The 26903-nt window shown below is 49.7% G+C and overlaps 1 protein-coding gene across 1 annotated transcript; it reads right to left on the minus strand.

Annotated features, from left to right (window-relative positions):
• Positions 1-5979: 5979 nt before the first annotated feature.
• Positions 5980-22452, minus strand: LOC144161546 (prolyl 3-hydroxylase 2-like). Its single transcript, XM_077692200.1, has 4 exons — positions 22414-22452; positions 13645-13795; positions 8232-8422; positions 5980-6192 (listed from the first exon to the last, which is right to left on the minus strand). Exons 1-4 carry the CDS (start codon positions 22450-22452, stop codon positions 5980-5982), a joined length of 594 nt encoding a protein of 197 aa, XP_077548326.1.
• Between the last annotated feature and the right edge of the window lie 4451 nt (positions 22453-26903).

The raw sequence follows: 26903 nt of genomic DNA on the forward strand, positions 1-26903 counted from the left end.
CTTTCGGGCTGGGGATACGAGGCGGGGGACATCGTCGTTTAGTGGTCTCGATCGGCTGGGCTGGGGCTGCCCGGCGCGGCTTCGTTATCCCTGGAGGCAACGTCCATGCCGATGCGGTGCGATGCTAGGACCAGGATGGGGATGACGAACCCGCACTCTCCACCAAATGTTACGTGGCGACAGATGACATGAACCATGAGGCGCTGAAGCGATGTATTTACAAGACTATTTACAGGCAGCCATAACCAGCACAGCTTGGCTGCGCCGCGCACACAGCTCTTCGTTGTCATCATCCTTGGTGGTGGGCCATGGCGCCACGGGGATTGTCCGCCACGTCCCGTGACAATATATATATATATATATATATATATATATATATATTGTTACGAGGCAGATGCGGGCTATTTACACGCTGTGCTTAAAGGCGATCTATTTTCAAAGAATGGGGCGCATAGTCCGAAGCCGAGGATACCAGCGTAGCTCGAGCCAGTCTGTCTCTGCGCGACCTCTTCGTCTTCGCTTCGGCTTGCCTTGCGCGACCCACTGATGCGGCACGTACCCATAGATGAAATGTACGATGGATTGACCACCAGGTGATCCAGTGCATTGCCATGTGAAATGTCAAGAGGGCCGTGACATGACCCCCCTCCGGCGGAGAAGCGCCGTCTCGGTGCTTATTGAAATCGAGGGTCAGGGAACAGGTGGGGCCGCTGAGTAATACGCCTTGAGGCAGCCGACGTGGACGAGTTGAGCTGATGGGTCCAGTGACGGTGAGGAAGGAGCGGCGGGAACAATTTCGTACGTCACAGGTGTGACCATACGCTTAATCCGATAGGGGCCTTTGAAGCGAGGCAGCAGTTTCTCGGAGAGACCAATGCGGCGGCAAGGGGTGCTGACAAGAACCAAGGAGCCGGGCGTAAAGTGGGCGGTGCGGTGTTGCTCGTCATAGCGGTGTTTCTGGGAAGACTGGGAAGCCGCGAGGTTGGCACGGGCAACCTGGCGGGCGACATCAGCGTGAGCGACAGCATCGCGGGCATATTCGGTAGCCAGAGGTGTCGCATCAGGAAGTAGGGTATCTAAGGGAAGAGAGGGTTCACGGCCGTAGAGAAGAAAGAACGGTGAATAACCGGCGGTGTCATGGCGGGATGAGTTGTATGCGAATGTAACATACGGCAAAGTGACGTCCCAATCCAGATGGTCCGCGGAAACGTACATCGCGAGCATGTCGGTGATGGTCTTGTTAAGCCTTTCCGTCAAGCCATTAGTCTGGGGATGGTAGGCGGTGGTCAGCTTGTGCTTCGTGTGGCAAGAGCGGAGGAGGTCGTCAACAACCCGAGACAGGAAGTACCGGCCACGGTCGGTAAGGAGCTGACGGGGAGCACCGTGTTGTAGGATGACGTTGTGAAGCAAGAAATCAGCAACGTCTGTGGCACAACTGGTGGGGAGAGCACGCGTAATAGCGTAGCGGGTCGCGTAATCGGTCGCCACAGCGATCCAGCGATTTCCCGAACAAGAGAGAGGAAAAGGGCTGAGCAGGTCCAAACCGACCCGAAAGAAAGGCTCGGAAGGAATCTCTATCGGTTGGAGCAGTCCGGCTGGGCCCAAAGACGGGGTTTTCCGACGCTGGCACAGGTCACATGCCGTTACGTAGCGGTGAACTGATCGGTAGAGTCCGGGCCAGTAAAATGGCTTACGTACACGGTCGTAAGTTCGTGCGACGCCAAGGTGGCCAGCCGTCGGCTCGTCGTGCAGCTGATGGAGGACGTCAGATCGGAGGTGTTCAGGAACAACGAGAAGCTCGTCAGGGCCGTCTGCGCGAAAGTTCCGGCGGAACAGCACGCCGTCGCGGAGCAAAAACGCGTTCAATGCAGGGTCTGACGGCATGGTGGTGAGACATGCAATGATCGACTGCAATGATTGGTCGCGACGCTGGTGGTCGGCGATTTTGAGAAAGTCAGTTAGTGCAAGGACACAAGAATCAAGGTCGTTGTCAGCTGTAACAGGTTTGTCGACTGGTTGACGCGACAGGCAGTCGGCGTCGCTGTGGAGCCTACCAGACTTGTAGGCCACGGAGTAGTCAAACTCCTGAAGGCGTAAAGCACAGCGACCAAGACGACCAGTGGGATCTTTCAAGGAAGCAAGCCAGCATAGGGCGTGGTGGTCAGTTACCGCAGAAAAAGGCCTTCCGTATAAATATGGGCGGAATTTGTTCACGGCCCATACAAGAGCCAGGCATTCGCGCTCGGTGATCGAGTAGTTCCTCTCGGAAGGTGACAAAAGGCGACTGGCATACGCTATCACTCGTTCGAGACCGGCGTACTTCTGAACCAGTACAGCACCTATGCCGTGTCCACTCGCGTCCGTGTGGACTTCGGTCGGAGCGGAAGGGTCAAAGTGCGCCAGAATAGGTGGATTAGTGAGATGATTGACGAGTGTTGAAAAAGCGGAAGCTTGCTCAGGGCCCCAGGAAAACGGGTTATCGTGCCGAAGCAGATCCGTGAGGGGCCTGGCAATTTCAGCGAAGTTCTTGACGAAGCGCCGAAAGTAGGAGCAGAGCCCCACAAAGCTTCGAACTTCTTTCACCGATCGAGGAGCAGGGAAGTCTTTTACGGCTCGTATTTTGTCTGGATCAGGTTGGACTCCGGTAGCGTCGACGAGGTGCCCAAGGATCTATATTTGGCGACAACCGAAGTGGCACTTTGACGAATTTAGCTGAAGTCCAGCTCTGCGAAAAACTGCCAGGATGTCGGAAAGGCGATGCAAGTGTGTCTCAAACGTGGGAGAAAAGACGATAACGTCATCCAGGTAGCATAAGCATGTCGTCCATTTAAATCCCTGGAGAAGAGAGTCCATCATCCTTTCGAATGTGGCTGGCGCATTGCAGAGCCCGAACGGCATGACCTTAAATTGGTACAGTCCGTCTGGTGTTATAAAAGCGGTCTTTTCGCGGTCCATGGCGTCGACTGCAATTTGCCAGTACCCTGATCTCAGATCAATGGACGAGAAATACGACGCGCCATGCAAGCAGTCGAGGGCGTCGTCAATTCGAGGAAGTGGATAAACGTCCTTCTTGGTTATTTTGTTTAAATGTCTGTAATCAACACAGAATCGCCATGAGCCGTCTTTCTTTTTGACCAGCACAACTGGAGACGCCCATGGACTAGAAGACTGCTCAATAACATCTTTCCGCAACATCTTCTCGACTTCCTGCTGAATGACGGTACGTTCGGCGTGGGAGACACGATATGGACGTCGGCGGATAGGGGTCGCATCACCAGTGTTTATGCGATGTGTCACATGGGAAGTCTGGCCCAACGGACGGTTGTCCAAGTCGAAAATGTCCCGATATGACGCTAGGAGACAACGGATCTGATGGGCTTCCGGATCTATTAAAAGCGATCTATTTTCAAAGAGATCGCTTTTAAGCACAGCGTGTAAATAGCCCGCATCTGCCTCGTAACATCTTTTTGGTAGAGGTGCGGGGTATTTACACGCTGTGCTTAAAAGCGATCTATTTTCAAAGAATGGGGCGTATAGTCCGAAGCCGAGGATACCAGCGTAGCTCGAGCCAGTCTGTCTCTGCGCGACCTCTTCGTCTTCGCTTCGGCTTGCCTTGCGCGACCCACTGATGCGGCACGTACCCATAGATGAAATGTACGATGGATTGACCACCAGGTGATCCAGTGCACTGCCATGTGAAATGTCAAGAGGGCCGTGACAATATATATATATATATATATATATATATATATATATATATATATATATATATATATATATATATACATATATATATAGGGTTCGGAAATGAGGGGCTCGTTAGGAAATACAGAAAGAAATGCCGGCAGTCTACAACGCCAAAGAAAGCATAGGGGAAGGTTAGGCTATTTTTTTACCGTTAGTGACGTTACATTATTATTAATTTTTATTAATTACGTGAGAAAGAAAGAAAGAAAAACACGCGCCCAGAGTGTGTGGGTTCGGTCCCCACTCTGGGCGCGTGTTTTTCTTTCTTTCTTTCTCACGTAATTAATGAAAATTAATAATAATGTAACGTCACTAACGGTAAAAAAATAGCCTAACCTTCCTCTATGATTTCTTTGGCGTTGTAGACTGCCGGCATTTCTTTATGTATATATATATATATATATATATATATATATATATATTGAAATGGTATTTATTGGGACGATATATAGGGGTGCAACGATGAGCTGGGCCAAACCAAGCGGTCGTTTCAGCCGGTCGGAACAGGGCGAGCACGAGACAAGCGGGTGCGAGATAGGGCGTGACCAAAACTGGACCACGATAGTGCCCTGACCCTGGTACATGCCCACAGACGGAAAATTGTCCGGTTCACTGCCCTCGCACTGGCGCATACCCCCAAACAGGAGATTGTCCGTTGCATTAACTCGGTGACTATCTTCTTTACAATCAAATAGACAATATCCTCCATGTAGCTGATGAAGGTTTCGCCAGCCTGTTGTGCCCGTTCACGTAAACGCTGCTGTGCGAGAAGCTTGCGCAGGGCTGGCCGGCCAAAGACATCTATAAAATCGGTATTGAATGCGTCCCACGTGCTCATCTTGGCTTCGTTGTTATTAAACCACCGTTCGGCGGCTTCACGAAAGCAGAAACCGACGTTATATCTCTTCATCGCGTCATCCCACCGATTATACGCTCTTACCCTTTTCTAAGAGGTAAGCCAGCCCGGCATCCTGGTCGCCGGTGCCTTTGAAGATTGCAGGATCGCGCTGTAGAATCGCACCGGAACAGATGATCGCCGATGAAGAAGGCGGTGGTGCGGTTCTGCTGTCACCAGGCATGGCGGGAGCATAGAGGGCTGGTAGCGTCCTTTGCGCAGTTCCAGGCTGGCGGATCGAGTGGCGTTTACCGCGAAGGTGCCAAGCTGGGGTCAGGATGGGGTGAACCCGCACACTCCACCAAATGAAATGGTATTTATTGTTATTGGGACGATAGATAGGGGTGCGAAGATGAGCTGGGACAAACCAAGCGGTCGTTTCAGCCGGTCGGAACAGGGCGAGCACGAGACAAGCGAGTGCGATAGGGCGTGACCAAAACTGGACCATGATAGTGTCCTGACCATGGTGCATGTCCACAGACGGAAGATTGTCCGTTTCACTGCCCTCGCAGTGGCGCATACCCCCAAACAGGAGATTGTCCGTTGCATTAACTCGGTGACTATCTTCTTTACAATATATATATATATAGTCTGTCTGGAGAGATCAAAAGTCACACAGAGCGCGAAAAAATACGGTTAGTATAGAGAGAGACACCAGAGAAAGACGTAGAAAATAAAACTAAGTTTACTGAAGTTTCATAAAGAGGACTTCCTTTCTTCAGAGTCCCTTTCTTCATATATAAGACACACGAGAAAGACATTGAAAATAAAAATAAAAGTTTACTGACGTTTCAGGGAGAGGACTCCCTTTCTTCAGAGTACTCTGAAGAAAGGGAGTCCTCTCCCTGAAACGTCAGTAAACTTTTATTTTTATTTTCAATGTCTTTCTCGTGTGTCTCTGTCTCTACTAACCTTATTTTTTCGCGCTCTGTGTGAGTTTTTGATTCTTCCAGACTATATATATATATATATATATATATATATATATATATATATATATATATATATATATATATATATATATATATATATATATATAACCGTACAACCAGAGACTCGCCTGCTCATGCGTACAAATTTTAGTCTTTCAGACAAGGTGACAGAGGCCATGCTGTAGCATTGAGCATTAAAATTCGCAATCCTCGTCGTTTTCTCTCTGTCCATGTCTCTTCTTCGCGCTCTTTTTCTTCGACCAGACAAAGGGAAGTGCGCCAGATGTCAATGCTAATATTTTTGAGAAAGGGAAACTCGTAGGCCCGAAACTCAAAGAAGTGTATTTGCAACAACGCCTTCCTAATATTGGGAACAACTTACTGAAGTGTGCAGATCACCGAAATTTATTCATACAGTCCAGGAATTGGGTCGAAGCTCTCCTCGGAGGTGTAGTTCAGCTGTTCCTCCCATCGCGGCCGTCCGAACTCTTGCTGCTCCTTCGTGTGCGTCATCCACACGAGCACTGAACAGCGTCGGCCGGAGAAGACGGGCAACACGCCGTGCGGGTTCCTGCTGTTGATAGACACCATTCGGCCGCACTTGGGCCGGATGATGGCCTGCGACATCGCCGTGACCGTAGAACTCATCACTTTTTGACACAAAAAGCGACGTTTGCCCTGCTCCGAGCAAACACATAGGTCAGGTAACACTTGTAAACTTAGTTATCACGAAAGAAAGGTCTCTTCGGCTTGATTTTGCAAAAGCTATGCGCACCGGGTTTCATGAAAGTTGCCCTACTGGATGATTGGTTTCAGCCTGCCCAAACTGTTCCGATTTAGTGCGCCGTTACCATGCTCGCGCGTGCTGCAAGTATTGCGGAGTGCTCCGGTGATGTGTAAGAAAGCTACCTTGGACAGGTTACAGTTTGCCGGAGAACGGCCGGCGCACGAGCACCTCGCTGCCGATGACTCAACCTCGGCAGCTGCCAAATACGAAACAAGCCGTTCTTGGTGTTGAGACAATGCCCTCCGAAGCAGACGCCGCAGCCGAGATCTACTCTCCCCTTCTCTCAGACTCAACGAGCGCCGGTACTGCGGGCCTCACAAACTCATACAGAGTGCTGTGTGTGCCTGTACTATTTCGAGGCCGTGTGCACAGAGCCACTGAGAAAGCCGCGCAGCCGTTATGGCTTCCGTGTATAAAACCCGCCCTTTCGGTGGAAAGTTCCATTCGTGTTGCAGCAGTAAATCCATGCTGTTGCCCTGTCGAGTCCCTCTGTAACCTACCCGGAATGGTATTATCCCTGTATTACTTCGGCTGATTTTTTGCCATGCACTAAATCGGTTAAGTTCGCCTTCGGCTTCTTGTCATCACCAAGGCAGCAACTTTTGCTCGCTGCTCTTCACCACGCTACCACGCATGACGGAGGCGACGGAGCCCGGTTTGGGGACGCCTTCCCGAAAGGTAATAGCACGCACGTACTGCCAAGCCTGCGCTCCATCTATGGCGAGACTGAATCAGCCGTTTACCCGTCGCCTAGTCACGTGGTACCGTACGGCGAGGCTCTGACGTCTCGCCACGCAGTGGATTATGTGGCGTGACTTCACACCAGTGAAGTCACTGGTGTGAACATCACTGTGAACACCAGTGAACATCACTGAACACCAGTGAAGTCACCAGTGAACATCACTGCGACGCCATGAATGACCAGACATGGCGTTGTAGAGCTGGCGCTCTAAAATTTGCCCGCACGAGCCTACATACGTCCCTAATTATTGTCATCATCGTTTCAACTAACTAATAGTGGGAATGGCTGTAATGATGAGAAAGTAGATAGGTTTGATGGATGTGCGTAAACACAACTTTACCCCTCGAAGTTTTGGTTTTAAAAGAGTTGCGCGCGAAATATTTGCCTATTTTTTGGTTATTTATTTTTTCAAACTTTTTTTCAACAGTCCGTCGGAACATTACATGAAAGGTGGGCATGACTCGGAATTTAAGTGGGTTTACAGCGATTATGGTGGCAGATGATATTGCAATTACTATGACGTAACGTTAATGACCTGCTTGAAGCGGGTGTCCGGTCATGACTAATGGCCGTAGTCAGTCTGTCCCCCACTCCATGTGTTTCGTCGACTCAGCTGAGGGGAGGATACCGCAATGCATTTACATGCAAAAATCGCTTCCAAGGTTCTTCGCGAGTGGAGGCTCGAGTGGGGAAGGAATTCAGAATACCACGGCAAGTCATATACGTCAGTCACGAAGCACCGTCATTGTCCCCAATATGATGGAAGTTCGCGATGATTACCAGGTCACCATCGCCGCTTATTGTGTAGTGGACAGGCCACGCTACACCTCCTGAATAGTAAGTCGCGTGAAGAGTATTTAAATTTTCCTCCTAGTTCTACCAACCTGCCTTCCTTTCTTTTTTGATTCTTCGAGCCTCGACATCTATAGCGTTTCTGCTTGCTGCCATATCGCGCAACATTGAAACCTCTGCAGTTTACATCCTTCAAGCTATTTTTGCTGCCTTGCATGTTGTGTGCCCTCTAGTATTCTAGTCTAGTCGTCAATGTTCTGCCGCCTCTATTGCTGCGAATGGCAGCACGGGTGCAGCACAGGGGCTACGTCAATGTAAAGAGTGGCTTGTACGCACCCTAATCTTGGTGCGGGGCGTTGTGGCGAACACTATTTCTCCGCCGTGGGCGTCGTCGTTCAGGTACAAAGCTGCGGTGAAATTTCGCCACTTAAACTCCTGGTTCAGCTCCGGGCAGCTGGCGTTGTCCTGGAACTGGCAGTTATCGGCGTGTATCTGGTGGCTCATGTCGGTCCGGTTTGTGGTGGAATCTGCGGTTTGGAAAATACGAACCGGATCCTTGTAAGCGGCAACATCTATTGCCTTCATTATAGCCGTCCGGCCCGATTCCTCGGCACGGCGCTCGTCTTCAGTCGATTTAAGGCCAGCACAAACAGAAGTCCCCACAACCAGAACCACCCCCTTCCCCTCTTGTCCACGATAAGTCTTTGAAGGCTTATCGTGGACAGCCTTTACTTGAGGACCAGCTCCTGTTGGTAGGCAGAGCCGAGACCCCGTCCACGGCACCCGGATTCCCGTGAGCCGGATTTCGGGCCTCTCCTCCCAATCCCTCTTTTAAAAGCCCATAAATTGGGTTTAACCACAATCATTTGGAGAGAGTGAGGGGACTGTGTGAACCATTTGACACCCGAAGGCGAGCGTAGCTGGTAGTGAAGTTCCACACGGTCAGCGTATGTCTTACAGGGAAAATAGTGTAAGTTGCACTCCCAGGTCTACACAGAGTCGAAGTTCGTGACTTTAGCTCCCCTAGCGGTGCCAAGACTTCTAAATCCGTTTATAGCTCGTCTCACTGAGGTTATCCCGTTCTCTTACCATGCAGGAAACAGCAATAACGACGGAATTAGTGGAGCCTCTCAGCTCAGCACGTGATTTGGTCGCGGGCCGTTCTAAACCAATGAATTTTATGGCGTCTTTCTGCACATGGCTTTCCTAGACAAAGGGATTTACAACAGTAGGATTTATGGCGTCCTTCAGCACTCTTAAGCGATCTCGAGGAACCAGCCACGCGTTATCAAACGTGGATCGACCCAGTCTTTTCCAGTGGCGCGTGTTTCAATGTTAAGTGCCTTGAACAGTCTGATTCAGAGATCACAGGCAGTTCGTAAAGGGTTTCAACCAAGCCTCCTATTAACGGACATCCGAGTATCCTTGTACGGCTTTTACTGAAACTAAAATGCCCAACAAGATTTTGAATCGAACCCCCTGCTTTCCCTGTCTATCATTTTATGCGATAGCATAAAGATGTGCATTTAGAAAGGGGGAGAGGGAAAGCGTCGTTGAGTACAAGCGCCACCTGCCAAAGAGGAGCACAAGCAATTGTTGAACTTACCTGGCTTCCTTTCTAAGTTTATTTTGTCAGTGTAAATTCATTGTAGTTTAAAAAATAAAGCATTATATCTGCGCAAATATTACGGAAATAATTTCGTCACATAGTGAAAAATGACTCGGCCGTTCTGACTTCTAACGAACGGCTCTATGCGCTTACGCAAACAGGAAGACGGTGTAAGTTAAATTAATTTTGAGAAACGGGTTTGGCGGGTAAAAGGTTGAGGTCATATGCAACTGCATGTTCGGCGACAGTCACAGTAAGCGTAATAAATATGTGTTTATCCAAAGACAAGCCTTGTTTCCACGTGCTCGTTATGGGGCGCCGACAACGAGACCGGCTGTTTCTTGATGTGATTATCAAACCCCCGCGATTCTTCAGGTAGTCTGATCGTTCTCCCTTTTGTGGCAAATGAATTGGACGACACAATCATTGTCGCTCAGTTTGTTTTTGTTTTTTTGTTTTTTCTGTGAGAGAAGGCACGGTTGTGCGAACGAGGCAGCTGTCAAAAGAACGGAGTTACCCAGGCGGTATAAATGCTAACAACCTCTGGAAAGTACAAAACCGTCTAGTTTAAGCAACTACCGCCGTTGAGAAAAAAAAGATTTACTTCTAATCATGCCCAGCAATTGAGCCTTCATATGGGTGGCTTTTCAAGTCCGTCAGCTATTTACACAATGCTTATTGAGTATTAGGCAGAACGTTCTTTCATGGTTGTGTAAAAGGCAAACTGTTGTTGTATTACATATTTCAAGTCAAATAAACGTTCATAGTTTCCTTAAACATGAAAACTCACAAGCCGCATAACTCTCCACAGCTTGCACTAAAGCCAACGCCTATACTATGGAGGCCTCCCGCAAAGTTGGTAACGTAGGTAAAATATTCCAGTGGGCTGAAACAATGACATATACTATTCTTTAAGAGCGGCAGCCCTATGATACACACAGATACACTATTCATCCAAAACTTGTAATCCCCCCGCCCCATCCCCCCCCCCAGGATGTGTCTCCTGTATACCAATGGGTGTGATTGGAGGGCCTTGAATTGATATGCCGTTTTCTTAACACAGCACGCCAGTTAAGATGGCGGCCAGCCGGCAATGGGTCTTGCGTATAACCCTATTTGTGAGCCTTAACAAATTATTGTCATGATCATGGGCCGGCGTAATCACTCGTGAGTGTACTCATTTGTACTCAAACTCACGAGTGAGTACAATGATGAGTGAGTACAACCCGGACAAATAAATTGTGCGTGCGATGACGAGTGAGTACTGATGTGAGTGTACTCGCGAGTGCTGTACTCGCCAGTACAGAAGTACAGAACTCGTGAGCACTGGGCTCACGAGTACAGCGCTCGCCAGTACATGTACTAACGAGTACGTGGACTAGCGAGTAGTACGCATAAGTACTGTACTCGCGAGTACAGACTTGTGAGTTGTGGCTCTCTCCATTCTCTTCCGTGGCGTTGTCAGAGTGAAAGCCGGGCTTCGCAGCACATTCTTTGTAGTAAATTATTCGAAGGGAGGGGGCTTCGCAGCACATTCTTTGTAGTAAATTATTCGAAGGGAGGGGTGCAGGAGATTGCTTGTATGTACAGTCATGGGCAATTGAAATACGAACCGCTGAACCCACGGCCAAAGATACCGGTGCCGTCACCTGGCAGCGGCCGGGGAAAGGAGACGGACATGCACCGAAGAGGAGTCAGAAGTGAGGGTGCGTGTCCCACTGCGGTGTACTGCCCTCTACTGGCTATCACGCTTGCCTTGTCGCCATGCCGCAAGAGCGTTGAAAACAATTGTGTTAGATATGAGGCGCGAGATAACTGGCACTGCGTGCCCGGCGCACACGACCCCGCTCCCTATCTGTGCCGGCGTCCCATTGCCGTCATATCTGCATGTGTGGTGCAGTAACTTGAGCTAATAAAGGTGGACACCTGGGTCGCGCCCAAAACCATGTTCAGTGCTGCCAGCTCGGGTTCTACAAGCACTGCGGTGCCTGCAAAAACAAATCAGGCCGCCAACATCGTTGTGCAAGGGCCACTAGCCTATACAATGGTTGGAGCTGCCTAACTTTTTAATTTTTATCATTAGAATTCTGTTAGTAATTATCCTAGTCCACACAATGCTTGCAGTCTATATATTTCATTGGAGACAAATTCTGGTGGCATATTTATTGTTTTCTACCAGCACCGAATGCGCGAAGTGACTCAGCCATGAGTCTGTCAAATAAAGGCGTGTTCTTGGCAGCCAGCTCATTTTTTTGAATTCCCCAGGCACTGCACCGCGAACGCAAAACATTGCAATGCCATCAGAAGTTAGGCCGCATGCTTTTTCTGTCTCCATTTCTGTGTGCTGGTTTTGTTCAAGAACGTTTGATGAACTCAACAGTATGTGCACGCGGTTCCCGCGCAAGCACTGGCCGCAGCTGCAAGTAATTACGTGCTGCATTGCTCTCAGCATGACCAGCACCCTCAGCTGCTACAGCGGTAGTACTTCCTGTGCTTGCAGCGCTCTTGCGACATGGCGGCAAGGCAAGCGTGCGAGCGAGGAGAGTGCAACATATCGCAGTGGGACACGCGCCTTCGCTCCAGACACCTCTACTGCGCATTTCCGTCTCTGTTCGACGGCCGCTGTCAGGTGACGGCACCAGTATTTTCGGCCGTGCGTTCCGCGGTTCGTATTTCAATTCTCCATGACTATACAACGCACGCTGAAACACAACCAATAGAACCATAGTGGTACGGGCTGGAAGCGTTCTCTGGCTCTGACTTAGCCGAGTTCATAGACCCAGTGCACCACGTGATGGCAAGTGATTGATTGCGAGAACAAATTAGTTGAAATACTTTTGAAAATGAGTAAATGTGACTCCAGATTGAGTACAAGCACTAACAGACGAGTATAAGGGAGTAGAGATTCAGTGACAGTACAAGTTGAGTACAAGTGAGTGCAGACTGAGTACGAGTGAGTACAGATTGAGTACAAGTACTCTTGAGGACTAATGAGTGAGTTCAAGTGAGTACGATTACAAATGAGCACGTGATCAGTGAGTACGTGTTACCGTATAAACCGGATTATAGGTCGACCCGGTATATAGGTCGACCCCCTACCTTGAGGTGGGAATAGTTGACAAAAAATAATAATTCGGCACAGAAGCGCACTCACAATGTCTATATTTATTTTCGACGCCCGTCCGTCACTGCCACTCACTATGCCTCCCGAAGTCACTCGTCCGAGCTCTCAGAGTCGTCTAAGGATGACTGCTTCGCACTGTCATCTTCCATGCCATCAGGCGCGTTGCTGATGGAGCACTTCCTGAACGCTCGCGACTGCCCAGAGGACACCCAGCTTGACACGGTCGCAACCGGCCCGTATAGGTCTTTTTGTTGTCGCCGGCTATCCACTCATTGTACAGTTCGCGGAGCCCGTCCGCGCATGGCCTCCGGAGCGATCGTGAGCGAAGTTCCCAAACGAAGTTCCCGGACGAAGTCCGCCACTTTGTTCTCCAACTCGGGGTGCACCGCTTGACGTCCACGGAATGATCGGTTTCGGGGGTTGCACGCGCACAGCTTAGCTTTCTGGCTCCGCCAGTACCGCACACTTTTCTCCGAAACGCCTAACTGGCGTTGCACCGCCATATTCCCATTCTGCTCGGTGACTCAATCGCCGTCAGCTTAAACGCCGCGGTGAACTGGCGTCGACTGCTGCCACTCATCTCGGAACAGAGACGTACAGAAATGTACGCACGCACGCATAATAAACGAGTAAAAGACAAAAAACTAGAGAAAAGCGAAATGAAATAAAGGCCTGATAGTGCGAGAGAGCAGTCCGACACGAATGGTGATGGCGACGGACTGCGCTTGCACATTGTTGCCAGACAACGATTTACATTCTGCCAATGACCGCTATATAAGACGAGGGGTGACTTTTGTGCGGATTTTTCGGAAAAAAAACTCGACCTATATTCCGGTTTATACGGTATTTTGAGTATATGCGAGGTTTTTGAGTCTCAGTTTAAGTGAGTCACTATGAAGGAAAAAAAATTGATTGATTTTAAGTGAGTTCTTTGTTTTGACGAACTATGGTCGTGATAACCTCGCGCGTGTTTGCAATACCAATTGATTGACATGCGGTTTTACCCCGACTCTCACCTTGGAAGGCAGTTCTGCAGTTAACTTGCACGAGGTGCATGTAAAGCCTCTTCTTGAGCCGGAAGTAAGCCTCGGTGAACAGCCGCGCCCTGTCGGAAGCCGCCAGGATCAGCCGTATGACCGTTTCATTGTCAGACGAGCTGTGCAATCTCTGTAACCGGAGCAATGGTTACACGGGTAAGCAAGATAGCTGACCTGTTTCCTTCCTCGGCCGCATTGGAAGAGATAATAGTCATCATGATCATCATCAGCCTATCTACGCCCACTGTAGGGCAAAGGCCTCTCCCAAATATCTCCAATTATCACGGTCCTGTGCTAACTGCGACCAATGTATCCCCGCAAACTTGATCTCATCTGCCCAACTAAGTTTCTGCCGCCCCCTGCCACGCTTGCTTTCTCTAGGGATCTACTCTGCTACCCTTAATGACCAACGGTTATCTTGCCTTCGCATTACGTGCCCTGCCCGCATACATTCCTTCTTAATTTCTACTAATATGTCCTTAACAAGCGTTTGTTCCCTGACACACTCTTCAAGACATCATGTAATATTACAGATCCAGACGAACACATTATCCTTCCCGTCGCACAAAACGTCCCAAAGAAGACGCAACCGTTCCCCTCGCTTCAAAGTTATACCTTCCCTCACCCCACTTGGCTCCACCCCAAACCGATACGAATGTCATTGTTGCTCTCACCCAGGCACCCTCCACCACATCACCCTTGGGTGTACTCAAAACCCTAACCTTTCTCTTTTCCTCTCCCCCTCTCAGAGCTGTGGGAAGTCCTGATGACCACCTACGGTCATCTAAATATTTAGTTTCCGACGTCCATCCGAACGTGCCAGGGATTCCAGGACTCGGCGACCACTCTCATTCAACAGCTTCAGAAGTGTTCATAAATCGACTACAGAGCTAATTACTAACCCACCACGACTGCAGATAAACGTGACGACTGACAATGATAGCCAGCAGATTAGATCAGGCCCTTTGCAAGGGTACACATACAAAAAGTTTCAGCGTCTTTAAGTAATGGAGTCAAGCGACACTTTGCGTGTCGACGTGGTAATCTAAATAGCCGAGTTAACGCTTACTGTAATAATACAAATAACAATTATGCGGACAGAAGACAGTGCGAGTGGCTGTGTCACCTTTGAGGGCACAATCTAGTATAGGATGCTTGCAGTGGCGTGAGGGTTCTGCACGCACGCCTAATGTGGTCGGCTTTGTTCCTTATTATGGCACTGACCCACTCTGCGGTCGACGCTCCCACGATGTTGGTAAAAAAAACAGGGGTGTGCGTACGTACAGCCTTATTTCTTGTACCCAGCGCTGCTCGCGATGGCACTGCAAACAGAGGTGACTCCTCTGGGGTCTTCGTTCCCGGTACAACAAAAATTTAACATTCATTGGTTGGTCTGAAAGAATGCGTTAGCCTCTCGTCTCTTTCCCTCTCAAACTTAAGGCTCAGCTCAATGCGTACGCCTTGCTCCATCTTGATAAGTCCAAATTCGGCGTTTCTCGCAAGTCCTTCGCACACCATGTCAACCATGATTATTGCTAAAACGGTCTCAGTGCTGACATTTACTCGGTTTGGCAGCGGCATTGGTTGCCTGCCGCTCTTTTTGTAGACCTTCTGTATCACCTTTTTGTCGCCATTATTCCCATTCCTTCTCACTATGGCGTCTGCACTACCTGCCGACTCGATTCAACAGTGCGTACATGCGGTTGCGGGAGTCACAACCCCGTCGAGATGCCGTGCGATCAGCTGGATCCTCAACAGAGGAAGTTTCCAAACCACGCTTCCACTGATTCCCCCTGGCAACCTCGCTCTCTCCACTATAAAGCCATGCGATCAGACTGGATCCTCAGCAGAGGTAGGTTCCAAACTGTGCTTCGACTGACGACCCCCTGGCAACCTCGCTATCTACACTATAAAGCCATGCGATCAGACTGGATCCTCAGCAGAGGCAGGTTCCAAACCACGCTTCGACTGACGCCCCCCTGGCAGCCTCGCTATCTCCACTATAAAGCCATGCGATCAGACTGGATCCTCAGTAGAGGCAGGCTCCAAACCGCGCTTCGACTGACGCCCCCTGGCAACCTCGCTATCTCCACTATAAAGCCATGCGATCAGACTGGATCCTCAACAGAGGCAGGTTCCAAACCACGCTTCGAATGACGCCCCCTGGCAACCTCGGTATCTCCATTATCTAAGGCAGCTTTGTTCGTTTTACACACGCGCTCTCCCCCCTTTCTCGTTATGCACCCTTTTATCCCTCGCTCTGTTGACGCAATGTGAGAGGCGCAAAGTGACGCAAAAATTTTGCCCACATGCCCCATTACTGCTCACGCAAAAATTTAACATGCCCGTCACAAGGAGCCGCAATAAACTGAGAACGTTCTATCATATTGGTGGAGCTTCAAAGCTGCTAGCTCACAGACTTTGACTGTGCAATAGCCTGTCCATAATTTTTAGGTGAACATCTCGCGAACCAAATCGAAAGGACGAGAATTTGCGGACAATCCCAGCAAATGCGAAATATTGATAATTTAATGCGATTATCTGGGATATAAATATTCATGGTAGCTAAAAAAGGCTAACAGATGTTCCGGCAGTCCAAAATAGTCGCTGCTTCTTTGATCAAACCCGAAAATTCAGATTCGAATAATAACACAGACGGAATGCAAAATTATCCCACACACAAAAATTGGTTGTTCAGGGTAAAAAGGTTTCCTATGTTGAAGAGCGAGAATTGTGCTAATACGAAGCTCACATCTACCAAATTACGACTACGAAGAAAGTGTATGTTTGTCTCTACAAATGGCACCGGAAGAAAAACTCCTACTGGTCGGAGTGGAGAACATAGGACTGTGTTCATTGAAGGGTAGGTGTACTTTACCACTTTACCAGTGAGTTAAAGAGCTAGTCACCGGCCAGACGAGAGAGATGTAGTAGCCCTGCAAAGTGGACCTAAGCGTCGGGGTTAATGGTAATGTGAAGTCACCAAGTCAGGGTGAAACAAAACAAAAATGTGAAGATTTGCAGCGACATGAAGCGGTAATTCAAACACCTCGATAATGGTCGCCCTTTTGGCAAATTATTTGATAGTTCTTAGTAAGTTTAGGTGGACCATCGTGTTTTCGCTGTTTCCTTGTCTCAGTTAGCCACTGCGCCCACTGTTGCGTTGAGATAGAGACTTTTTCAGCTCCTCCCTTTGGCAACAACCGTCTTATTACTTGGCTGCCAATTCAAGTGAAGCAGTCTACAGGACGCTCTAACTGCGCATGCGCAGCACAGTCCCAAGCATGCCAAGATCTACAACTTAAAGAACGAAAATATTTGTTTAACTGCTTCTTCCTGGGAGCAGCCATTTTATCACCTGACTGTGCTGGCGCCAATTCAAGTGGCATCCTCGACAGGATCATCTCAAGGCGTATGGGCAACAAAGTATGGAACATGCCAAGCTTGAGTGATTGGTTGTGGTGTTCAACGCGCTGGCACTTCACAAGCGATGAGGCGCGCCGTAGTGGACGGCTCCGGATTAATTTTGAACACCTGGGGTTCTTTAGCACATGGCAAGCTGCTGCTCATTTTAAAGAATAAGAAAGGCCCATTCAGCTTCATCCTCTCAGCGGCCATTTTGTCAACTGACCATGCCTGGGCCCATTTAATTATCCCAGTCGGCAGGATTGTGTAGGAGTGCATGTCTTATTTATTTATTTATTTATTTATTTATTTATTTATTTATTTATTATTTATTATTTATTATTTTTTATTATTTATTTACTTATTTTTAATTATTTATTTATTTATTTATTCACTCAATAAAATATTATTTTTTTCTTTATTTATTTGTTCGTTCGTTCGTTTTTTTTTTTTTTGTGCATATCATTATACCGAGGGCTGGCGAGACCATTACATAGTGAGGATATGGTTATACGACAGAAAATTGCAAGCAAGAAAGAAGTGCAGATGAAAGAAAGAGTGCAAGAGGGAATACAACGAGCATACTAAAATATAGGTACGAAAGCAGCGAGCAAGAACAGCGAGCTGAAAAGGAAAAACAGTGCGACAAAATTTCGCTGGGAAAAAGGGATACTCCCAAAGAAAGAAGAATTACGAAGCCCTATCTGCGTGAAAGTGAGTAAACCGGCTTCAAATACTAATAAATCCATTTCCAGCATTCACTAGACTCAAAAGCATAAAACTTCAGAAATCAAAAGGTGCGTGTGGAGCCTATAGTTGCTTTATAGTACCCGGTCGACTCCCCTTTTGGATTATTGCACATTCTATCTGGCCTATGTGTTTTCCGCGGGGAATTGGAGAAAACTGCTACATGCTGCAAGCACTGTAGGAACCCTACAAACGTGCCCGCTGTTTTATAGCATGTGTACTGTTAACCGAGGGCGCTAGTCCGTGCATGTTCGCCCCAACATTAGCCTCTTGTATTGGAGATGTCCAGAAGTTTTCAAGTGTGCTTGCAGCAGTGGGTGTGAGCAGTACCGCAATTTATATCTTCGCAGTTTCATCTCAACTAATTAACAGAGAGTTTCATTTAGCATTATATATCATAGCGGTTAGCGTACTGTACGCTAGCTGTGGCGGGTACCGGGATCCTGTGGGCTTGCGCGCGGGGGAACGGCGTGGCGGGCCGCACGTCTCCGGAACGAACGTACGCGTGCATGCGGAGTCGGGCCGCGGTACCCGCCTCAGCTAGAGCACCGTACGCTACGCGCTATGCTAGTTGAAACACTCTATTAACACTCTCTTTCACCTCAATCTCCCTGTTAATGGGCTGTATAACAGTGATTTAAGGCTGGCCTGGTTGTTACCAAAATGGCTACCCTAAAATGGTCGCAGTGACGAGTGTAATCTACCGTACGGCGGCCTTTCGTTGTTAACTCAAAATACTGAAGACACGCTAGGGTGCCGTTAACAGACGGAAATATATCTGATAACACGGGTGATTGGCAGTCGCAGCACCTTCTAGATCGGCACCCAAAACAAAAAGGCATTCCTTACACCTAACAAAATGCTTCCGCAGGAAAGCGTACTTCGCTCTGCGCTGTTCATTTACCTGAATGACGTCGGCAAGTCGGTAGCCAGTATAAAGCTCTTTTTTGGTCATCGGACTAGGTTTGCCAAAATGGCCATTGCCGGCGCTTCCTTCCTCCTGGAAGTAATCAAATCAAATCAAATCAAATTTATTTTCCTTGAGCGTATTACAAATATCAGGTAAGAAGCGAGAAATGCATTTGGTGCACTTGAAAAATAAAACCTTAAAACATTATAGGAAGCCAAATGGGCAGTTACAGCTCGCAAGATTAAATCTAGGCTTTATGACGAATGTTTCTGGATGAGGGTTTCCAAACATAGAAGCTCTGTTACGACCAGCTAAACCAGCCGATTTAGTGAGATTTTTCACAAATTTGCCTGAGACCAGTGTGTCATGAATGTTGGGCCGGACCGCATAGAGAGTCACGAGACTGGACTACTGCGCTCTCGCACACGCACACACAACATATATATTAGCTAGATAATGTACAAAGCCGGAATAGACACTGCAGCACACAGATGGACTACACGCGGAAACACGAAGGTGCGGATGACGGCGGACAAAGTCATGAAGGGAGTCGTATGCTCACAGACGGCGATCGCCGAGACGAGATGGTCTGGATGCGACGACTCGCGAGACGCGGTTCCTTGGCTGGCCACGGGGAGGTTACTAGAGTCGTTTTAGAGGTATCACGCTGGACAAGCATGTGACGGTGGCCGATGGCTAGCGGCGGGATGGAAGGGCTTAGGCCTGCGCCACGGCGAGGCCTCGCTGCCCGCGCTCCACGTCACCGACACACCGCTCACTCTTGGGCAGGACCCCAGCTTCTCCCGGCGGCGTCCAGGGCTGTCGTCGGGCCTACACCGCGACGCACGGAAACTTGGAAGGAAGTGCCGGTGACGGACCTCGGGCCTACACCGCGAGGGCGCCGTCCTGCTGTCGTCTTGCCCGACCGCTTCCGAGCTCCTTCCTCCTCCTCTTCCCCTTCTTCGATGCCGCTTTCTCTCGCGCAAACGTTACGCCACTGGTACCGGCGGATTGGCCACCACTCTGCAGCGGCCCTTCACTACACAGTGGCGTAACTGGTGGGGAGGGGGTAGAAGGGTGCTTCATTCTTATCAGAAAAGGGTGACGAAGGTTTCAGAGAATAGCAGTTCAGACATGGCCAACTGAAGCAGCCGATGTAATCCCAAATTTTGCACAAATTTGGCATGGGACCACTTGCGTAGGGGGGGTTGGAGGAGGTTGCAGAGGGTCGTTGGTTTTTTATTTGTCCGGAAGGGTAGATGGAAGTGGGTCAAAATACTGATAAATGGGAATATTAAAAATGGTCTTCTGGTGCAGGTTACGCACTAAACTTACACGGTTCCGATGTCTGCTCTCACCATAATGATCAGCCATCTTGCAATTGCGCTGAACAAAAATTAACAAAACCAACGATAATTTATGTAGAGCACACTCTTGACATCTCCAAGTTCTTGGTGTGTCCCTTTTAATTAATTTCTTGTTTAAATTTTATGTTTATCCCTACCCTTTATTCAAAAACCCCTTCCCCCACCCCGCCCTCGAAATGAACTCGCCGCCGCAAACTAAAGACAAAGCGTTTGCCTTTTTCCTTTCTATGCTTTCATTTTGCTCGAGTGAGGACCAATCAGCATTCCTTCGGTGCGATGCTTATGTCAGTCAGGTTGACTTGATCATGGTCCACTTGCATCATGCTTACGTTTTAGGAGTTTTAGTAATATCCCTCATAATCGCATGCAAAACACCTTACGTGCCCGTCATATTTTGGCTTCTGATCAGAGAGGATCAAGAATAGTTCACACGCATATGCCGTGTCGGATGTAACTTCAAAAAGCACACTTACAGGTATTCCGAAGATTTCGTGTTCTATAGTTAGCCCAGTGATTGTCCAGAAGCAAACGATGCTTTATTGAGTGCGAAATTCATAAACCTAAGCTAAAGTTTTGATTCTCGCCCCAAAACGTGGGTTTGAACGACGTTTGCAATGACATTGTGGCGGCGCTCCAGCGGCGATGGCGCTGGGGCTGAGCGACAACCAATGAGAGCGGGTCACGCGTCGCCGGGGCGCAAGCAGCCGGCGACGCTGCTTGCGCATAAAACGGGGCCCCAGTTATTGGGTGCACGGCATAGCCTTCAGACGTGTCTCGGCTCGTCTCTCCGTCGCGTTCGCGACATTGGTGACCTGGACGCTTTAGCGGAGTCAAGGAGCCACAATGGACCCTCCTCGCGATACCGGCGGCAATTCTGCGTCCTCCGCTGCCTCTTCACACGGCCTCTCCGCCATCGCCTGCTGTTTGCCCCCCTACAGCGCGCAGCACCCCGACGTGTAGTTCCTTCAAGCCGAGGCAAGTTTCCGACTGAGCCACATCATGTCGCAAGAGACCCGCTTCAACCATCTCCAACAGTCACTACCTATTGAGATCGCAGTCCAGGTTCGCGACATCCTCGCAAACCCACCTAACACGAACCCTTACGACGCATTGAAGGCTGCCATCTTGAGCCGCACGAAGCCTTCGGAAAGGCAGCGTTTCCAGCGGCTGCTTTCTGCGGAGGAGTTGGGTGATCGTCGACCTTCGCAGCTCCTTCGCGAAATGCAAATCCTGCTCGGCGACACACCTTCCACCACGGACTCCCGCTTGCTGAAGGAACTTTTCCTACAACGGCTTCCCTCGTCTGTGCAAATTATCCTTGCGACGGTTTCTGACCTTCCCTTGCCACAATTGGCCGTGCACGCCGACAAGATAATGGAAGTCGCCACATTACATTCGTCTCCAACCACGGTGGCATCCGCTCGATCTCCCGAACATACCACGGTGGGGGCTTCTACCACCTTGCCCTCACCGGCATCCAACGACGTCAGCGCTCAACAAGAGCGCATGCAAAACCTGGAGGAGCTTGTCGCGTCTGCTGACTACCGCTCGACGCAAGGGTGCAGCACTCGTCGGTTTCGTCGTTCTCCCCGTCCCTCGTCGCCGCACGTTTACCGTCAGGAGTACACAACGCGCCAGCAGTACCGTCACACTGATTTCTTGTGCTGGTACCATCGCCGCTTGAGTGCAGCGGCGCAACGTTGCACCCGTCCTTGTGGCTGGTCGGGAAACGCGACGAGGGATCTTTAGCGGCGGCGACCGATTCCCCAGCCAGCGACAGCCGCCTCTTCTACATCACAGATGCAACGACTGGTCAGCGTTTTCTAGTTGACACTGGTGCTGAAGTGAGTGTGCTCCCCGCTAAATCCTATGACCGCACTCAACCACCACTGTGTTATCTCCAAGCTATTAACAAGTCCAGCATCCCCGTGTACAGCAAAAAATCCCTGATGGTAAACATCGGCCTACGCCGGGCGTTCCGCTGGATTTTCCTCGTGGCCAACGTGAGGCCTTCTGGTTTACATGGCCCGAAAAAGAATCCTGGACGCCGCAACCTGCCGTTCTGTCACAGGCCGATCGTCTACCGTTTTCCCGTTCGCCTTTACGCTTCTTTGCGACCTACCTTCTCCGTACCGGGAGTTGCTGAATGAGTTTCCCTCCTTGACTGGACCTCCTGACTGGACAAAGCCAGTGAAGCATGACGTCGTTCATCAGATCATTACAACCTGTCCCCCTGCGCATGCCGTGGTGCGTCGCCTTGCTCCGGAGAAACAAAATCGCGGAGCAGGAATTTCATCACATGGTTGAGATTGCGATTACTCTCCCGTCCTCGAGCAACTGGTCCTCGTCGTTACACATGGTCCCGAAGAAATCTGGTGACTGGAGACCCTGCGGTGATTACCGCTCCTTAAACGTGGCCACTGTACCCCACAGGTACCCCCTACCTAATATACAGGACTTCACCAATAACCTCAGCGGATGTACCATATTTTCAAAGCTTGACCTCCAAAAAGCCTACCACCAAATCCCTGTAGCCCCGGATGACGTCAAGAAAACTGCCATCATTACACCGTTTGGCCTTTTCGAATTCACCCGAATGCCTTTCGGGTTGCGCAACGCAGCTCAGACTTTTCAACGCTTCGTAGATGTCGTCCTCCGTGGCTTGCCTTTTGTTTTCGCCTACATAGATGACGTTCTTGTCGCCATTTCATCGTTATCTGAGCATCTGCACCATCTGCGGATAGTTTTCGAACGCCTAGCAGAGCATGGCCTCATCCTTAACAGCAAAAAGTGTGCATTCGGATTGGCGTCATTAGAGTTTCTCGGTCACCTCGTCGACCGAAATGGAATTCGCCCTCTACCAAAGTGAAGGTCATAATCGACTTCCCTCGACCTGAGTCCTTACGCCAACTGCGCCGTTTCCTAGGACAGGTGAATTATTACCGTTGGTTCATCCCAAACTGTGCGGCCATTGTGCACCCTCTCGAACTTTCCCTTCAAGCTTCCAAGTCTACGGAGAGCAAGCTTGAATGGTCTGAAACTGCCGATTGCGCATTCACTATTATCAAGGAGCGCCTTGCTTCTGCTACTCTCGTTGTGCACCCGCGCCACAACGCTCCCACGAGCCTGACGGTAGACGCATCCCACTGTGCGGTTGGAGGTGTACTTCAGCAACACATCCGTGGCACCTGGCACCCGCTCGGTTTCTTTTCGAAGAAGCTTTCTTCAACTGAGCAACGCTACAGCACTTTCGGGCGGGAGCTCCTGGCGGCATATCTCGCTGTTAAGCATTTCCGTTTTTTCCTTGAGGGCCGCAGCTTCGTAATCTTCACCGATCACAAGCCTCTTACGAACGCCTTCAAGTCATCGAAGACTACATATTCTCCCCGAGAGACGCGACACTTGGCGTATCTTGTAGAGTTCACGACGGACATTCAGCATGTCAAGGGAGTTGACAACATCCCAGCCGACGCCCTTAGCCGTATTTCGGCCATACAACGCTCCGGTTTCAGTACTCAGGAGTTGGCTCAATCCCAACGAGATGACGAGGAGCTCCAAACTCTGCGTTTTTCAAACAGTTCCTCTCTGCAACTCCAGGACATTATCTGCCCTGATTTGGGACTCAGCATCGTTTGCGACATTGATCAGATTTTAGGCCGCAGACGACCGTACCTTCCTGCTTCTCTCAGGCGCATTGCTTTCAACTCTATTCACCGTCTCTCTCATCAAGGAGTTCGTGCCTCACGTTTGGTTGCCGAGAAATACGTCTGGCCTGGCATGAATTCTGACGTACGCGCATGGGCTCGTTCCTGCCTCGCCTGCCAGCAATGCAAGGTCTCTCGGTATACCACATCACCTCTGGCCCATTTTCCCTTGCCGGACTCTAGGTTCTCCACAATTCACGTAGACCTCGTTGGCCCGCTACCACCATCTAAGGGCTACCGTTACATCTTGACAATGATCGACTGTTTTACTCGCTGGCCGGAGGCGGTTCCAATCAACGATATAACGGCTGAGACTGTTGCTTCCACACTTATGTCCACGTGGATCGCCCGTTTTGGCGTGCCGTCGAAGATTATAACAGACCGTGGCCGCCAATTAGAGTCTACGCTCTCTCACCGTTTGACATGCCTACTCGGTGTAACGCACCTAAAAACAACGGCCTACCATCCTCAAGCCAACAGCATGGTCGAGAGGTTTCATCGTCAGCTAAAGGCCTCATTGATGGCTCACGAATCACCTGAACAGTGGACAGCTCACCTTCCTCTTGTGCTGCTAGGATTACGCACTGTCATCAAAGAAGATCTTGGTTGTGCCGCCTCTCAAATGGTGTATGGCACGTCTTTGCGCTTACCGGCAGACTTCCTGGTTCCTTCCCAGCCACAAGACAACCTTTCGTCCCCTGGACTGTCCTACGTAAACGATTTAACCCGGTTTTTCAGCTCTATCCGTCCCCAACCACCACGTCGTGTTCCACCAAGCGCACTTTTATCCATCCAAACCTTTCTGACAGCCAGTACGTTTTCATCCGTGTCGACAGTACCCGCCGGCCACTTCAACCGCCATACACCGGCCCTCATCTCGTCATTTCACGCTCTGACAAGACGTTTACAGTTCGCGTCAACGGCCGCGACACCGTCGTTTCCATCGATCGCCTCAAGCCCGCATTCACCGAAGCTGCCCTGCCTGCGTTCCACTCCACCACCCACCATTCCACCCTGAACACCACCAGTCTCCCTTCCCTTCGCACCACCACCCGTGAACCTCGCAACGCAAAAACTGTGGGTTTTGCTGTACCGCTCTCTACACGGACTCCTCCTCCAGACTCCGTCTCAAGGGGAGGGGGCTATGTGGCGGCGCTCCAGCGGCGATGGCGCTGGGGCTGAGCGACAACCAATGAGAGCGGGCCACGCGTACCCGGTGCGCAAGCAGCCACAAACGCCACGAAGGTGGAATAAAACGGAGCCCCAGTTTTTGGGTGCACGGCATAGCGTTCACACGTGTCTCGGCTCGTCTCTCTGTCGCGTTCGCGACAACATCATAACAGGTCTTCCAGCTAAACTTGGTGTGGAGCGCGGAGACTTGCTTACTGTTAGTCAGCCTAGATGGCGCCACCACACCGCGGCAAGCCGTTTTCTGCCTTATGTTTGTTTGGGATCGTATTTAAACCTGGCTTGTTTTTGTTCATCGAGAAAATAATCGTTTTGTGAAACATGGTGCTAGCTCGACAAATATGGTCACACAAGACACCGTCGCTTGCTCAATCGGCCAGTGTCGTCTGAGACAAACAGCAGTACGCATCGGTGCTGCTATGTTTACGTTCGCTTTCGTAGCTTGCACTGTTTGTTCTTACTGATATAAAAAGAATGTGCCCCAAATTTAAGCACAAATAGCTCGTTGGGCAAGCTTGTAAGTTCTGCCTAATTTGCGTTTGCTTTTTCCCGGCCTCCGCCAATCGCAGAGCAGGCTGGTATGACATCATAGGCTCTGTTGCGGGAAATGAGCTAGTGGGTTGCATGGCCATTCCCTTTTTTTCATAGTTATACAGCTTATTTGAGCGAAGTTTACATTAAAAGTGGTGTCAGCATGATTCTAACGAGGCAATCTTTTGAATGCACCAAACTTGCATTTTGCCTTCATGGCCCCTTTGAGGTAAATTTGGGCAACCCATTTCCTAAGCAGCCTAGCTGCACCCTTTTTTATCACGCGAAGCCTACAACATGCATAGCCATTTGTCAAATGAAACGGAGAAACAGCTCACGCCAAATTTGACCAAGAGGTCGCATTCTTTCTGGGTTAGGAATCCGTCGGCAACCACGCGCTGCGGTCCGTTCAGGCAGTCCTCGTCTCGGACGATCCTTATTCCAGCGTCCAGGAATTGTCTGTCACAGTGCGCGAGCTGGTCCTGTCAATGGAACAAATCAACAGAAACAGGAATTTTATAGCGCCACTTCAGAACCCCCCACTCAATATGCGACGAACGCTGTCTCCAAAAGCGTTCATTAAATCCTATCTGAAGCTTACGAATGAAATAGTTCTTCAGCTTCGGCTAAATACATGTTAAATTCCTACTAAACTAACCGAAGGTTGCCCAAATTATCAACTCAATCACACACACACACACACGCACGCACGCACGCACCCACACACACACACACACACGCACGCACGCACACACACATATACACACACACACGCACACGCACACGCCCACACACACATACAGACACACACACGCGCGCGCGCGCGCACGCACACACACACACACACACCTAAAGGAAGAGAGCTGGCAGTGTTAGTCGGTCAACTTCTTGTAACGCCTCATATGCGTACAATGGACACAAAACAAAAACTGGAAGTACAGTGGTGAAAGAGAAGGATGATGATAGTGATCGTGACCACAAAAAATATGATAACATTCGTAATGCGGAGACGAAGTTATTCGTCTTTAAAGTTAAAGACTCATCGTGTTAAATTGCAATTAACGCATAGACAAACTTATCTCTTCCCTTACCCCATAAACCGGCTCTAGTAGGTTGATTGATTATTGGGATTTAAAGCGCCGACGCTACACAGGCGATGGGGCGCGCCGTAGTGGAGGGCTCCGGAATAATTCTGACCCCCCGGGGATCTTTAGCTTACTCGGAAATACCGAAAACGCGGCCGTTTTCGCTTTTCGCCTCCTTCAGAAGAGCGGCCGCTACGGCCGGGAATCGAGCCCGCGTCAAAGGGCTCAGCAGCACAACGCCTTGGCCACTGAGCCACCGCGCCGGGTAAGCCGGATAAAGTAAAGTTTCATACCAGCATAA

The sequence above is a fragment of the Haemaphysalis longicornis genome, unplaced genomic scaffold (genome assembly GCF_048455015.1).
Source record: "Haemaphysalis longicornis isolate Haplotype H1 unplaced genomic scaffold, Haemaphysalis longicornis Haplotype H1 scaffold_12, whole genome shotgun sequence".
Classification (NCBI taxonomy): Eukaryota; Metazoa; Arthropoda; class Arachnida; order Ixodida; family Ixodidae; genus Haemaphysalis; species Haemaphysalis longicornis.